Below are 15,693 nucleotides of genomic sequence, written 5' to 3' on the forward strand. Positions count from 1 at the left end.
ATTAGTACTCAGACACGATCTTGTAAGCAGGCGTGGGTGAAGCCTTTTCAGATGCATACCACGATAGTCTACCCAAGCTGTCTTCCCTCGTCACCATGCTAAGTCGGAAAATTGGTCATTTCACAACAGTACGGCTATTGTTTATAGGGATTGTTGTTTATAGTAATTGTTTATAGTAATAGCGTTGTTTATGGTGTGACGTGGACTGAAATTAAAAAACATCCGCTCTGAAACGTTTTGAATTTGCTCCGCCTGATTTTGTTCTGAATTGAATTGAAGACAAAAACACCACATTTAATAGCATCACGCTTTTAGGCAAGAATAAGAATAAAATTATCAATGAGCTGAATTCTGCCCTGCACATCCCCGCCGTATTGGAGAGAAAAGCCATGCGCAGTCGAGCTCATTGTTAATATAAATTATGTCCAACATGATTTGGGAGGACAGCCGGGGGCAATGAAGTTAATTACCGTGAATCCCATGTCGCATGAAGTCATAGACCTACATCTCTTCAAGTCGCATAAAAGGCAGTGGGTCAAAAACCCTATTTTAAGTGTTCTTCAATATTTCGTTACATAGGCTATAAAGAGATTAACTGTCGCAGTTCGACTTCGCAGGGACAAAAGTAGCCCCATTTGAATTCCAGATAATGAACCAATTGAACGAATTTTAGTGATAATCCGGTTGTGACCACAGTCATCCTTTTCATTTTACTCCTACATTTCTCCAAATTATCGAGCAGTCTGCAAATAGCCTTTGCTCACTTAGCCCTGGAAAGAACTGGATTCTTCTTTGAGCAATATTACGTTTTTAAGATGATCGTGCTACGCATACTATCCAGAAGAAGTCATCAGGCGCAACTCTAGGCGCGGCAACATTTCACACCAAGTTATAACTACATTCAATACTTCTGGAAGTGCATTTTCAAAGTGTTCTAATCTCTCGTGGAGCGAATTGCGCCGGCTATGAAAGCGTTTCAGCGGGCTCTTGAAAAGTGCTCAATTCGTGCCGTATTTCAAATTGTGCGTTCTGTAAGCCTTGATACAGCAAAGAGTGACTGTTGTTATGACAGAAATGCTTTCCATAAACATGAATGCTGAATGCTTGTCATGAATACGAATCACAGGAACTAATACTTGCCGTCCCGTCAGCCATGTGTTCAGTGTTTATTATATCCAATAAGAGATACTTTTCCATTTGCTGTCCTTTTGTGCACGTGTGTGTAAAAACATTGAAAGTAAACTTTATAAACAAGGTAATCTGTATCAAAAATGTCAGTTTTACTAAGGCGTGCCACTCGTGTCTTTGCAATCTAACCTCTCCTTTCACGCTAAAGGCATTCCAGCCGTTACGGTTGTCTGAACGCTTCCGTTTCAAAATTATTGAAGAACGTGGAGCCCCCAAATTTACGCCTTTACAGTGTCAGTTGTTTAGGCGTATCAAATCATTTTTATAATAGTGATTTTCCCACGAGAGATGCTGCTCCTGGGAGCGGAAAATACAGTCAATATCAACCCACGGGACGCAAAATCCAGCGAAGAGTTACCTATGTGTTTCTATAAACGCTGGTTTATCGCTGGTCTCTCTATGTGTAACATTAAGCTGTCCGTGAATACGATACAATAAAAAATGAAGCTCGATTTTTCAATTCATATTTGTTTATTTGACTATTGACCATGGTTCTCCGCAGTTTTCACACCGCTTCCGTTAGCATTGTGTACAGCGGTACCTCGCTCTTACTTTTATAAATGTACCTATAACTAAAGAAAAACATTTATCCAGCCCAGGGCCCGCTCGAACCATAGCCCCCAGCAGCGTAGCCTCCGTACGACGCTTGTCCCACCGCAGCGGCATAACTGCCCGAATGGCCCGCGCCTGGGGCGGCGACAGGATTGGCGTTGAAGACGGCGTCGGCGCTCGCTCCCGGCAGGGTTCCAGGTTCGTTGGTGTCGATGGTGGCCCGGAAGCCGTTCTCGTCGGCCACGTATTTGACGACACGGTACAGCCCGTTGGCGTCCCTATAACCGTAGGATCCAGTCTTGGCGTTGTTGGCATCGCCTTGCTCTTTGTGGAACAGTTGGGTGCCGTATTCGTCCGTGTTGTCGTAGCCGAAGCTGTACGGCTGAGGAGGCTGAAAAAAGGATAGAAGGCAAAAGGAGATTGTCAATGCTAATAACCCCGATGTTCTTACGGTAGAAGTGGCACTTCGAATATTGGTTGCGTGAGATACAGTGGGGACCACGTTGTATTTCGCGAAGAGTGTATTAGTGAGACATTTCTAACGGTAACAACTTTTCTTCGTCCGCGATTGTGCAGAGGAAGTTTCAGTGTTCTAGATGCAGGCTTAACAACGCTTGTAAAGATCTAGTTTCCCAGAAATTGGCGGGCTTAATTATTACTTACACCTGGCGGGGGCAGTATTTATTGCTGTTGCTACCGAAGTACCCAAGCGGCATGGGGATGCTGTTCATTTCGAATTCGTTGCAAGTTATGTTTGCTTTCCCACCGCACTGTTTTACTCGCCAGATGTTTTCGCTTTTTCCTCACCTAAACAGACAGACTATATTTCGAAGCTGAGGGTAAGTCAGGTAATGGTGGACCGATTTACACGTTTTACGGACACCGATTAGACTAGAAAATTTATACCTAATTCTGCCAGATTTGGTGTATCAAGATATAGTTCGCATATTGTACCCGCACTATATTCGTTTTGACATGGCCGTGTATCCTCGTGCACAATATTATTATGTATTAGTAAACAAGTTTTGGTTCACTCCTGACTTGTGTTTTTATTCATCGTAAGGAATTTAATTTCATAAGCAAGAATATTTTCCACCCGCCTGAGTGGAGCAGACGGGAACCCACAGTTAGTTATACAAATTCGAAGGAAAATGTTTATTTTCATTATTCTAGGACTAATGGCAATGGGTGATGGTAATATAAACGAAACTTTTAGGCCATCATTTTCGTGAGCATCGTAGCTGCGTCAAGCGTACATGCTAAAGTTCTGCTACAACAGCCTGTGCGAACAATTGCTTGTTTGTACCTGTGATCATTCCCGCAGTCTAAGTGGGTGAACATAGACACAACTTTGTCGCTGCCACCGTATGGATTCCCATATGAAGATAACGAAAATTTGCAATGAAGGTGGTACAGCCGCTAATTGTCTTAGCTGAGTGGTCCGGAACATCCCGTCATCCGTGTGTTGGCTGCGTCTGAAACGTTCATAGACATGCGAAGGGGCATAGGGCAGTTCAATTGAGTGTCCTTCAGTTCCCCGAAACTCATTGAGCTTCTGGTTTAATCGTGCTGATTGACGTCGATTACATGGGGTTTAAATGGACTACTATTGGGTTTCTCCTCAGTCACCGTAAGCGCAGTTTATATCTGAACGTTGCCGCTCCGGAAGTCCACCCAACAAGACATATTTTGTCAGCTGCGTCACTAGTGTGAAGGATACATGATTGATTAATCTGGGGACATAAATAGTTCCTGTTTAAGAAATTTGCGCCATCGAGCGTGTTTCTGTTGTATCAAACTAATTAGTAAGACTAAAAACCAGAAGGAAGGTGTTATCATACAGCACAGCTCACAAAAACAGCTTTAAAAATTGCAAGCGCCAATCTATAACTTTTGTGGTTAGGTGCACTTTGCGCCGCTTCCATAACACAATGGCAACTTACGTAGGACTGGCCAGCACCATATGAGCCTGCCGCCGCAGCCGTGCCATAAACTGGACCTTGATATCCACCTCTTCCAAAGCCACCGGCTCCGTGATGGGCTTCCCCAAAGCGGTCACCAGCGCGAGCGAAGGCGGCCAGGGAGAGAACGAGGAAAGCCTTTCGGGAGGGATAGGAAACGTCAAATCGTCATGTCTCATACACTTCGAATGGCGTACAGGAGCATTCGTTTCTTAGCTTTCGCAGCACTTTCTGCACAGACATGAAATCTTCTGTCAAGAGAAAATGCACTAGCCCGCTTTCGCCAGATACACTGCAGCGCCATTTTGGTAACTTTACGGGCTGCTAGTTCCAGATAGAAAAGATTGAAACACCATTTTTCGAAGTTTGGGCGGTAATAGTGACCGAGCGATTTTGCAAAATATGCTGGTTTGACCTAATAAAGGACGAAATACGCGTAATGCAGTAAATTCCTGTGAACATTACACGGCAAAATAACGAAGAGATGTCTGCCCCTTTTTCAATTTGGAAATTACGCGAAAGTGTAGCAGGAATTATGATGTCTATGGCTTCGTAGTAAAGATTCCTGAGTTTCGCTTTCGTTTCATGTAAATCTCGCAGAAATACGTCAACGGATGACTGCCTTTAACGAGCTAAATTGCTTGGATAACAGTGACAGTTAGTTTCCGTTTTTTACAAACTTTTTCGTGTTGTATCCAACTGCCATTTTTTAAGAACTTGCCACTACAGCCATACAGATAGTGTGGTATTCGCATAGAAAGCCGCGTATCAAAATAGCCCAAACCAAACACCTATAACATTTGCTATCCCAGGTACCAACGCCATATTTCCCACCTTGGAGATCATTCTGATGGCACGTGTAATCCTCGGATGCCTCGAACCGAAGAAATGACCCGCTCACAGTTGGTGGTTTGAGCGGCAGGTCTCCTCTTATATACAGGTTGTGTGCTTGCGCGCAACTAACACGCCAAGATTGGAGAGGGAACAACGCCGTCCTCGCCTTTTGCGCTCCACGTAGGGTGAGGGCCAGTTGTTACGCAGCCTAACGACTCACGCTTTGCACGGCTTCTGTGCCACACACGTGGTTGCGTGACGCCTCGTTCTACTCGCTTTTCACCTGCACATGCTGGGAAGCAACAATACGAAGCACGGGCACGTACAGTCCAATAATTCAAATAAGACGAACGTCTTCACATCCATGGCAATGAACGTAAGGACAAGCAATGAAGTAGAAGGTATAGACTAAAAGCTCCACGATGGGTTTCTTGGACTTCGCATACAGTGCAGTGAAGAGACAGTTTATCCATCTGTACTTAACTTTCGAATCTCTCCTCATCTAGTGTGAAAATATGCTTAGAGTTCAAAGAGAAGCGACAACTTACTCATCTGTATCTTGGCGCGGAAGGCTAAGAGCGACCTCGAGTCCGATTGTGTCCTTTTAGAGTATGCATGTAGGTTTACTCAGGAAACGAAATAATTTAATATCTCTTAAACTGCGTATTTATTTGCTATGTTCCAAAAGTAATTTCGGGGATTGATGGCGTCTACAGAAACACCCGGCAGTCCGTAAGACATATGACATTAAGGTTAGCCTTATTACGAACGTTCTAGCGACATTTATCAACCAATAAATCATATTTGCAAGCTGTAGAGCACGTTTTAACCTCTAATAACACATGCATAGTGCAGTTTAGCAGTAATGTCGCAAATTACTTACCTAGCAGAGGGAGGGAAGCATATCGTGAAATGTATGCAAGCTGCGCCAGTGAATTTTCTTTTGTTGAGCGACGTTATTTGATGGCGTACGAGTCGCAAGGATGGAACATACGGAAAGCAATTTTTGCGCTTGGAAATTTTATGTTGCCCAAAATAGCACAACAACTTATTTCACCAGTACATTAACAACTATGACCTACAATGGTTTGAGTGTTAAATCTTCCCTTCATTTGTCGAGCCCTCGGAAGACGAATGGCACTCTGGTTTGATTTAAAACACGCTTTTAATTGGCTCGCCCTTGGTGAAAAAAGAAAAAGCAGTTATGATATATCTTTTATTTGGAGTGTCCTGGCTACTACAAAGGGTCTGCTTGTAGGTATACAAAAATCTCAGCATAATGACAGTGTTTATAGCCTAGACGTAGGAAAACTACTTTCCGGAAGTGTTGAAAGAAGGTCGTTTCAAAGAAGGTCGTTTCACTCCTTTGTCTGCTAAATTTATCTGTTCCTGAATTCTTAAACACCAGCGAATTTTTTATGGTTTATTTGTTCCGAAAGGGGACAATTAAATACGAGGGCAGATGCTGAAAACCTGTTTCTACGTAAGGTATCGTAAGAGCTGCTCTATTGCGTGGGCAGTGGATGGGGTGTGTCGGAAAAGAATTGCGCCGTCTATCGGTCAGCATCGTGTGAAAGGAAAACACATAACGGCCAAGCGGGTGCACAGCCGGACTATAAACCAAGGCACTAGGGCTCGTGTGTGTAGGAGGGCGTCACGCTGAGTCCCTGCCGGGAACCTCGAAGGTAGCAGTGACGCAAGAGATGCAAAGTCGGAGTAGTGCCGGCGGGCTCTTATCCTCCGCCGATTCCATCGCCTGTCGTCTCGACGGGTACCTTGACTCCCGTCGCCGCTGTTAGGCGTTGTAAAATGTAGTGCTCAACCCGTAAAGAACTGCGGAAGAGGAATGAACTGGTGTCACTCCTAAAGTGGGCAAACGAAACTATCCAGATGGTTATAAGACAAAGCACATTTCGCGCACTGTGGAAGAGTGTGGGAGAAAGGTGGCGTTGCAGGCATGTAGATCGGGTAAATCCCCATGTTCTCTAGGAAGGAGAAGTAGCCCTCGCGTTAATAAATGTCCGCTAATGGATCTTTCAATGATTGTTGTAGTGATTTTGGTACCCTACACGTTGTTGTTCTTGCTTGCATTCAGATGAACGGCGGCCAACTAAGTCGCTCTATAAAAGTAAGAGTAGTACGGCACCGGTCTGCACCGCCAAAAAGGTCAGTATGCAGATTAGAATGTGCAGAGCAGCCCGCGACGGTGTTACCCTATTGGACCACACAAATGCATTGTATAAACTTAAAGGAAAGAGCACCAGTGGAAAGAGTAATGCATACTTTTTCAGGCACAGAGGGAGTGACCCCGTCACCCAGACACCCATTGCTCTGAAAGGAAGAAAATATAGGAGAAAAACGTTGTTAACTCGGTGGGTCAAAAATGCGTTGTCTCAAACACCTTGATTCTAATGAAATGGCAGATGACGCAGAGAACAAAATTCCAATAAGGCTCGTATTAATGCCAAATTTCTCAAATTAAGGATATAACTTGAGAAGGAAGGAAGGAAGGAAGGAAGAATGTAGAAGAAAGGCAGGAAAGTTAACCTGGCTAGAGCCTAGTTTGCTATCCTGCACGTGTGAAAGGGGAAATGGGCAAAAAAGAGAGAGGGAAAAAAAGAGGAAAAGTTGGACCAGACACGTATGCCCAGCACTGAGGCACTGACAGTGATTGACACTGGAGGCTCTCAGTCTATAGCCTAGTGTTCAAGTTCGTCGCCCGTAGAAAACGTAATAGTTCCTTAGTCGCCTTCTGAGCGGATGACTGAGAAGGCCAGTGGCACAGAATCTTTCCCTCCGAAAATGGCCGCCGAGAGTCCAGGTTCCTCAGCGCTGACGACAGCTTTTTTCTTTCAGCCGAGTAGCGTGGGCACTCGCATAAAACGTGGCGTATCGTCTCCGATGTGCCGCACGTTTCGCACTCCGCCCTTGCTGCCATTCCTATTAAGTACGAGTAAGCATTTGTGAATGCCACCCCCAGCCAGAGACGGCAAAGAAGAGTTGCGTCAGACCGTGGGAGGCCTAGTGGAAGGGGACGTTGCAGGTGCGGGTCATAGGCACCAATGCGTGCGCATGTGAAATCTTCTGGAGACCATTGGGAGATAGCTGTTTCCCGGGCAAGAATGCGGAGGACCCTAGCTTCGTCCGTCCTAGACAATGGGATGAGTACAGTTGTCGCTGTTTGATGCGCCAGCCGGGTGGCAGCGTCCGCACTTTCGTTGCCGACAATGCCGCAGTGGCTAGGAAACCACTCTAGGGTGACATCATGACCCGCCTGGGCAGCACGGTCGTATACCATTCTTATTTCTGTCAGGAGCTGTTCGTGAGGTCCGCGGCACAGCGCTGACTGGAGTGACGAAGTGCAGGCTTCGATTCACAGAAGATAGCCCATCTGCGGCACGAACTTTGCTCGATGGTGTGAAGAGCGCTACGGATGGCCGTAAGTTCTGTAGCCATGGATGTCGTAAGATTGGCTATCTTGAATTTGCTGCACATTGACAGTCGTGGTATAACAACAGCTCCGGCAGAACCCGACGATGTTACAGAGCCATCAGTGTATACATGGGTTCGGTCACTGTATGTCTCGTGCATGTACGTCAGAGCGAGCTGTTGCAGGGCCGGAATTGGAAGTTCACGCTTTTTTGTCACTCCTGGGATATCTAGGCACACTCGGGGCTGCATCACACACCACAGCGGAACGAGTGGTCTCATCACAGGCGTGTAGTACGATGGAACGCTGGTGTTGTGGGCAGCTACTACCCTTGCGAACGACGCCCGGGGACGGGTCGCTGGTATTCCCGCGAGGTGATGATCAGGTAGACGGGCGAGGTGCCTTATATGTGTCCTAAGTATTTCGACGTCCACAAAGGTTGCCAAAGGGTGATTTCGAGCCAGGGCAATGGTCGCTGCTGTGGACGTACATCGTGGTAGGCCAAGACAGGTTCGCAGGGCCTGAGCTTGAATACCCTGAAGTGACCGAGTAGTTGTGCGGCACGCTCCAGAAAGGACAGGGGCACTGTATCGCAGATAGCCCAAGAACAGCACGTTGTAGAGCTGTAACATCAACTTCAGTGGTGTTCCCCACGTCTTGCCGCCGAGGAGTTTGAGCACATGCACCACTGCAGAGAGCCTCTTCTTTAGAACGTTAACATGAGCGCTCCAAGAAAGGCCTCTGTCGACAACTATGCCGAGAAACTTGTGATTTCTCACATAAGACACCCTTTCACCATTAATATACAAAGGGTATGCATACATAGGCTTTCGTGTAAACGGAAGCACGGCGCATTTGCTGCTGGATATTTCCAACCCTTGTCCGTGTAGATATGAGGTCGTCAAGTCTGCGGCATTTCGCAGTCGGGCGCGCACATGCCGACGAGTCACGCCATCTGCCCAAACACATATATCGTCGGCGTATATCGACACGTGAACCCTCCTTGGAAGGCGAGAAATCCGGCCAATTAGTGTAAGGTTGAACAGTGTAGGGCTCAGGACGCCTCCTTGGGGAAAAACACGGTGAGTATAGTGAGCTGATGTCGGCCCATCTGCAGTCATAACAAATAATGACCTCTCTGTTAGGTAGTTCCGTATCCACTGGTAGACCCGGCCACCGAGCCCCACAGCCTGCAGTACTTTGAGAATCCCATCGTGCTCCACGTTATCGTAGGCCCCTTTAACGTCGAGGAACAACGCGGCACATATCCGCTTCGCACTAAATTGCATAAATTTGGAACTTGGTGGGATTAGAATAGGTGGCCTCCGTACTGGAAAACAAGCAACCACCCCTCTGATACTACAGCTAACTAGAGGTGGCCTAATGACTCTCTCTTTCTCTCTCCTTCTCTCTCTTTCTCTCTGTCTCTCTCTCTCCCTTGGCTGTAAGGATCAGGAAGGTCCTGTAGAGCTTCGCCGGCCAAATTTCCAGTGAGGAGTGTGTGTCGTTCTGTGTCTTCCAAATTATGGGGAAGTTACATGTGGCATGGAAGAGGTTGGCTTTGTTTTCGCATTTAAAGCATTATTCGCTGTATTTTTTTTTTCAGGGAACATAAGTGCCAATCTGGACTTCTGCGTAGTGGTGTTGGTTTAAATTTTTCAAAGTATTTGCGAATCTTGAGCAGATACGTTCTTGTGTCGAGTAGGTCGGATTCCTTTTCCTAATCGTGTCGCAAGGAGCGAGGGCGTAAGAATTGTCGGAGTCGCACCTGAACGAGTCTGCAGTTTCATTTCTCTCCTGTCCTTTGTGGGCCGAGCATGGCGTGGTGTTATGTACTTTCGCAAGCTTTTTTGGGACGATCCGATTGGAGCTTTTGGGTATTCTTCCGGCTACGAAGTAGCGGATGGCCCTTGTAGAGTCAGAATATATTTTTTACAGAGCAGCCATCTTTGGCGAAGTTGCGAAGTCAAGTGCACGGCTATGAATAGGAATCCCCCTGAAGGGCATGTGATCAAACGTGGAGGACGAAGAAGACGACGATCGATGCGGCGCCCGGCAGGAACTGAAACGGTCATCCGCTGTGTCCCTGATTTTCCTCATTTATGAACAGTGTAAATACCCCCAATTCGAACCGCTTTTACCTCGTATAAATATTTAGCCATCTGTTATTCTTATCGCCCTGGCTGAGAGAAAGGGCGATTGCGCTGGTTTCACCATTATCAATGTTTTTTAATGTAATACACTCTATCACTTCGCTTTAAAATGCATGAATACCGCTGTGGAGAGGCCCATCGTGCTGCTGCTGTTGACGGTATTACTATGGCTGCCGAATTTCTTTCGGAGTAAGCTTGTTCTAGCAACTGTATGGTCTTTGCGTAGAGCGCCATGCATGTTTCGTGGGACAGAGAGGGCGTTTATACGTATTCGTGTTTCTGGATCTAAATTCGTCATTTTCTCTCAGTTTCAGTTTCAGTTTAGTGTTGCTGTAGAAATGTTACACAGAATACATAACTAGAGGAGGTCCCAAAATCAGAGGCTGGGGAGGGATCTCCTGCAAATAGATGCATAGAAAAGGTATTCCTAATGCGGTTAACTGCACTAGGAATCTTAAAAACACCGGCAAAGAAAACGTTTACAAAAACAGCTACATAATGAAGCTATTCATTTCCATATGCAAGTACAAATTTAACACTAACTTTACAACATGATCTGGTGAAGTGAATAACTCAATAAATGAATTAAACCAGATTATTTACTCGTGGGGGATATTGAATATACAATGATGTCACCAAAAAAACTGGCGAAGCTTGCATTAATTCCCGCAAGGCTTGAACGGTGGCGAAGCTTCAGGATTTCTTTCTACGTCAGCACTGAAGGACACATCAGCACGCATTTGTATAAGTTCAAAATTTATTATTTACGTCTTTCGCCGTCGCTTTGTACTGTGCCATTAGTAGTCATCGTCATTTACATCGATATCATCATGTTCCTCATGGCAAGCATTGCGTGCGTTGTAGCGCTTAACGACAGCTGTCCCGCCCACCGCTGCAGGGCGCAGCAACTGCGTGTACGTGCACGACGCATGCACGGCATTCCTGGAGTCACGTCAAGGTTCCCTGGAGCAGGTGTTGTTGCAACTGTAGCGTTGTTGCTTGCTAGGCGACGCGAGGGGCTCCTTGAGGTTTTCGCCATTACTATTGGCTGAAGCCACTGCGCGAGCCGGAAATATTCGGCGGTCGCCGCGGGCAAGCGCTCACGAGCGCTGGGAATTTTCACATTACTTGGGATTTTCGCTGGTTTTTCTTTTGTTTTGTTTTGATAAAGCCAGTGCGCGTGCCGGGAACGCTCAGCGGTCGCTGCGAGGCACACGCTCACGAGCGCTGGGAATTTTTTTGGTATATTTAATTCGTTACGCGCGACACATTACGGCAAGCTACAACAGCTCCACTGTTAACAGTTCGCAGTTAGTTTGCTGTGGTTCGTCCTAGGCTTTGGTAAAAATATTTATCATGGTGTAATAAGCGAGTGGCAGCAAAACGCGTGGTTTGGACATTCGATATTAACAAAATAGGTAAATGTTTTTGAAAGCTTTTATACGTTAGGACGTGCGCAGACTATTTAATTAAATCGCCCATTGACAAATTCATGAATTCGCGGAGTAATGTTAAGGCATTAGATCAAAAATGGCTCTAAGTGGTTATTCTTAAAATTTGGTGTTGTCTTTGCTCTAAATGTGGCACGGGATTTAATATGCGTTGACATAACAAGACATGCAATAGGGCTCTGAAAGACTGCAAAGGAATGTGAACTCAGATAGGGCTGTTAAGGAATGGGAACTGAAGGTTAATAAAGATATCTGATTTGTAAATCTCAAATGGCCGTCGATTGCGACACTGTGAGGAGTGGCATGCTCAATAGCATGAAGCGAATTCTCACCAAGCATTATGCATGAATTTCCGGAATAATTTTTAGCAGGGATGAAATATCGCATAGTGTGATATAGTACCATTGATATCTTTTTATTTATTTATTTATTCAGGTACCCCTAAAGGCCCTCCGTAGGAGGGTATTACATAGGGGGGAGCATGCGCATACATCGAACATAACATGAATGGGTCCTAAGAGAATGATAAATTACAAACGTAGCAAAAAACTACAAGCAATAAGAATTCTTAAAACACATAACTACAAAAGCATATAACTGCTAGGCAAGCACATCACAGCAAAAAGTAAAAAAAAAAACAATAAAAAGGTCAATATACGCAAGCAATAACAGAATTAGGTCACTTCATTTTTTAAAAAGTCTTGAAATGTTGTTAGGTTAGCTTCTGTGGCAATGTGCCGTGGTAGGTTATTCCAGTCTATTATTGTGCGCGGAATGAATGAGTTTGCGCACGTAAATGAATGGCAAGTGGTGCGCTTAACTTTACAAGAATGATCGCGCCATGGAAATGTAACAGTGGGTGAGTGAAAAAAGTCGTTACGAAGGCGCTCATGATGATACAGTTTATGAAAAAGTGTTAGTCGAGCATGCCGGCGGCGAAGTGATAATGAATCCAACTCGGCGCGATTTTTCAGCGCTATGACGCTTGCGTATGAGGAATAATCAGAAAAAATAAAACGAACAGCACGGTTTTGCAGGGATTCAATATCACGCATAATGTATTCTTGACTTGGATCCCAGACGGCAGATGCGTATTCAATTTTAGGGCGAATGAGAGTGAGGTATGCAAGCTTTCTAATGTGTGATGGTGACTGCTTTAGGTTATGTTTTATTACGCCTAGTGTACGATTGGCAGATGCGAGCGTTGGATCAATATGGTTATGCCATGTTAAATTTGATTGAAAATGCACTCCATGGTATTTGTAAGTAGAAACCAGTTCAAGTGTGTTGTTCTTCAGGAAATATGTAGTTGAAATTCTAGTTGAGGAACGGGTGAATGACATGCACTTTGTTTTAGAAAGGTTAAGAGTCATTAGCCAATCAGAACACCATGCGTTTAATGTGTCAAGGTCAGCCTGAAGAGCCTGGCGGTCAGTGTCAGTTAAAATGTTACGATATATTACGCAGTCATCGGCACAGAGCCTTACTCTAAATGTTGATAATACTATCAGCATTGGGGTGTAATATTAGCGGTTCCAAACGTGTTAGAAGAAATAATTGTCGTGTCATCAACGTATAAAATACGACTAGAATGCCTAATTTGGTCTGGTAGGTCATTAATGTACGTGGTAAATAACATGGGTCCCAAAATTAAGCCATGTGGAACATCAATGGTAGTCTGTCGGGTGTAGGAATGAATGTCAGAAATAGAAGCCTTATGTTTTCAATCACGCGGGTAACTGCAAATTAGGGAACGTGCTGGACCACCTACACCTATAGCGTTGAGTGTAGAAAAAAGTATACCATGATTTTTAATGAACCGAAAGCTTTAGAAAAAATCAATAAACAGGGCACCAGCACATTTACCTTTGTCAATGCCAGTTTTAAGATGATGAGTTAAAATATTGAGAGCTAATTTAGTAGAGCAACCAGGTCGAGGACCAAATTGATTCGATGACGAAATACTAACTTTTGAGAAATAGCTGGTTCAACGTACTAGAAACAACTTTTAAGATAATTATCTGAATACTGCTAAAATACCTATGCGGCCGAAGTTTATTAACAAAGCTTTGCTACCCTTTTTGGAAACAGGAATACTTTAGGCTATCTTTTGGCAAGTGGTAAAGAGACCAGTTTTTAAGGCGAGTCTTAGTATGTGTGGAAGTGCGTCACTAGTAAGGTGAGCTACGAGCTTCACAAGAGCAGAATGAAGGCTGTCAAAACCAGCGCCCGTTTCTTTTAGCCTTAGAATGGTCTTGAGCACTTTTTCTGGGCAATCTAGAAAGTGAAATAAACTGTGCGACAGACGGTGATAAGCCTTGTCGACGGGAAATGGGAGATTTCTTCGACAGAGCGGATTTTCTTCAGTATTTGCCTTCCGTCCGTGCTCCGAGGAGTCTTCCTTTTTTGCATTACCAGTACGTATTCTGTAATTTCTTCGAAGGTGTTACAGGCTCGCAGTTCCCAGAGCTTCTGCTTAGCTATGTAGAAAACAAGTCCCAGCGCAGCTTTTTAAGCGATTCTGATTATGACATTGGCTCTATCGTCTTTTCTTGCGGTTAAGACATCAAAGGGTAAGTTTAATGGATTGGGCTTATGACCAGGGCTTACACTAGTGTGAGGGTGTCTTCCTCCGTCATGCCATTTCTGGCTATGGGTATGCGCCGAATGATTCTCACCAGTTGTAACGTGGTCTTGCTTAGCTTTCCGAGTGTAACGTCGGTGCGATAAGTATTTCGGATAGGGATGCCGAGTACTTTAGTTTGACCTTTCGAGGGGGATATTTGCGGGCCATTCGGTAACGTCAGATGTCAGCACTTCAACATGTCCAACAGGGGAGACATCCCAGGGCTCCGTCACTTACCCTCCGCTGAAGAGACATAACACGCATACAGGAAAGTGTCCAATTCAGCAATTGGTTCTTCCTTACTGTAGCCATTACGCCATTGCAATCGCGTCGTTCTCTTTTACACGTTACTATGGCTGCGAGGCTTGGCCAGTCACTCTGTGAACCACTCACATACACTATTAAAGTACGCGTGCTCTACAAATGATAAAAAGCATGTTCAAGCATGTTGGCCTCAATTGGCTAAATTGGGCCCTCCTTTTACCATATTTTAATTTTTTTTCCTTTAGCATCATTTTTTTTATATATCGGGTACTGATATTGAAAGGATTGGCCAATCGCCCAGGTTAACCCTGCATAAACGCTCTTAGAGTAAATAGGCGTTACTACTTTTGTAATTAACATGCTCAGAATGCTCCTGCATGCCTATACGGGTGCAATTATCTGCTCTCATTACCATCGCCATGATCTTTTTCCCTTTGCGTAATTTGCGTTTTCTCTTCTGTTGTCTTCTTTTCGTTTGAGGTATCGGCACGGGCGTGCACGGGGGGGATTGGTCTTGTTGACTTCTTGTGTTTTCTTTCCATTTCCATCGCCATTGCAACCATACACATTGTTACGCGGCGACAGCACAACTCAGGCGAGCCATCGTAGGTGAGGCGGTGGCTTAATGTATGGCAACAGAAATGAAAGCACAAGCGCGCAATCGCCGGTCTCTACTACTTCTTGTCCGACGGTACGGTCTGGAGTTGTGCGCAACTACCTGCTTCTGCCTCTTCTCGTCACAACAGTCAATATTGGCATAAATTTGCTGTGGTAGTGCTTTATTAGCATACTCAAGTGGCTCTAGCAGGCCTCTCTACATGTCTCAAGCACACGTTTCTCAGCCGAAGGTCACAGGGTACACCTTTTTTACAGCAAGAAAGACAGTGAACTTTATTAAAGAAAAAGAGCCAAGTGGTCGGTTTCCTCAGTCCTGGACCCCCTTGGAGCGTCCTGCCGTCTCAGCCCGAGGAATCAGCCGGAGCTGTTCTTCGGAGCTCGAGCTGGCCAGGTCTACCTCCCACTACTCAACCGGGGGGTTAAAAATCGCGGAAAGAAGGGTCTCCTCTCCCTCCGCCTCCTCTCTCCCCTCTGTTTTCATTCGAGTGAAGCCGCTTTACTCGGCACCGCTTCTTCGCTCCTCCTCGCCACTGACGACGCCTCTTTCACAAGTTTGATACCCTCGCCATCACCTATTCCTGTTTCAAAAGTTGCGCAATCGCCATAACGTCGCTAG

The 15,693-nt window shown here is 45.3% G+C and overlaps 1 protein-coding gene across 1 annotated transcript in view; it reads right to left on the bottom strand.

Annotated features, from left to right (window-relative positions):
• Positions 1-1,774: 1,774 nt before the first annotated feature.
• LOC144168131 (uncharacterized) overlaps positions 1,775-15,693 on the bottom strand; it is a 35,824-nt gene continuing 21,905 nt past the window's right edge. The window contains exons 5-6 of the mRNA XM_077697182.1: positions 3,684-3,839; positions 1,775-2,131 (exon numbers count right to left, since the gene is read on the bottom strand). Of these exons, the coding sequence (XP_077553308.1) occupies positions 1,775-2,131; positions 3,684-3,839 (513 nt within the window). The remainder of the gene's footprint in view (positions 2,132-3,683; positions 3,840-15,693) is intronic.

The sequence above is a fragment of the Haemaphysalis longicornis genome, unplaced genomic scaffold (assembly GCF_048455015.1).
Source record: "Haemaphysalis longicornis isolate Haplotype H1 unplaced genomic scaffold, Haemaphysalis longicornis Haplotype H1 scaffold_2, whole genome shotgun sequence".
In the NCBI taxonomy this organism is placed as follows: domain Eukaryota; kingdom Metazoa; phylum Arthropoda; class Arachnida; order Ixodida; family Ixodidae; genus Haemaphysalis; species Haemaphysalis longicornis.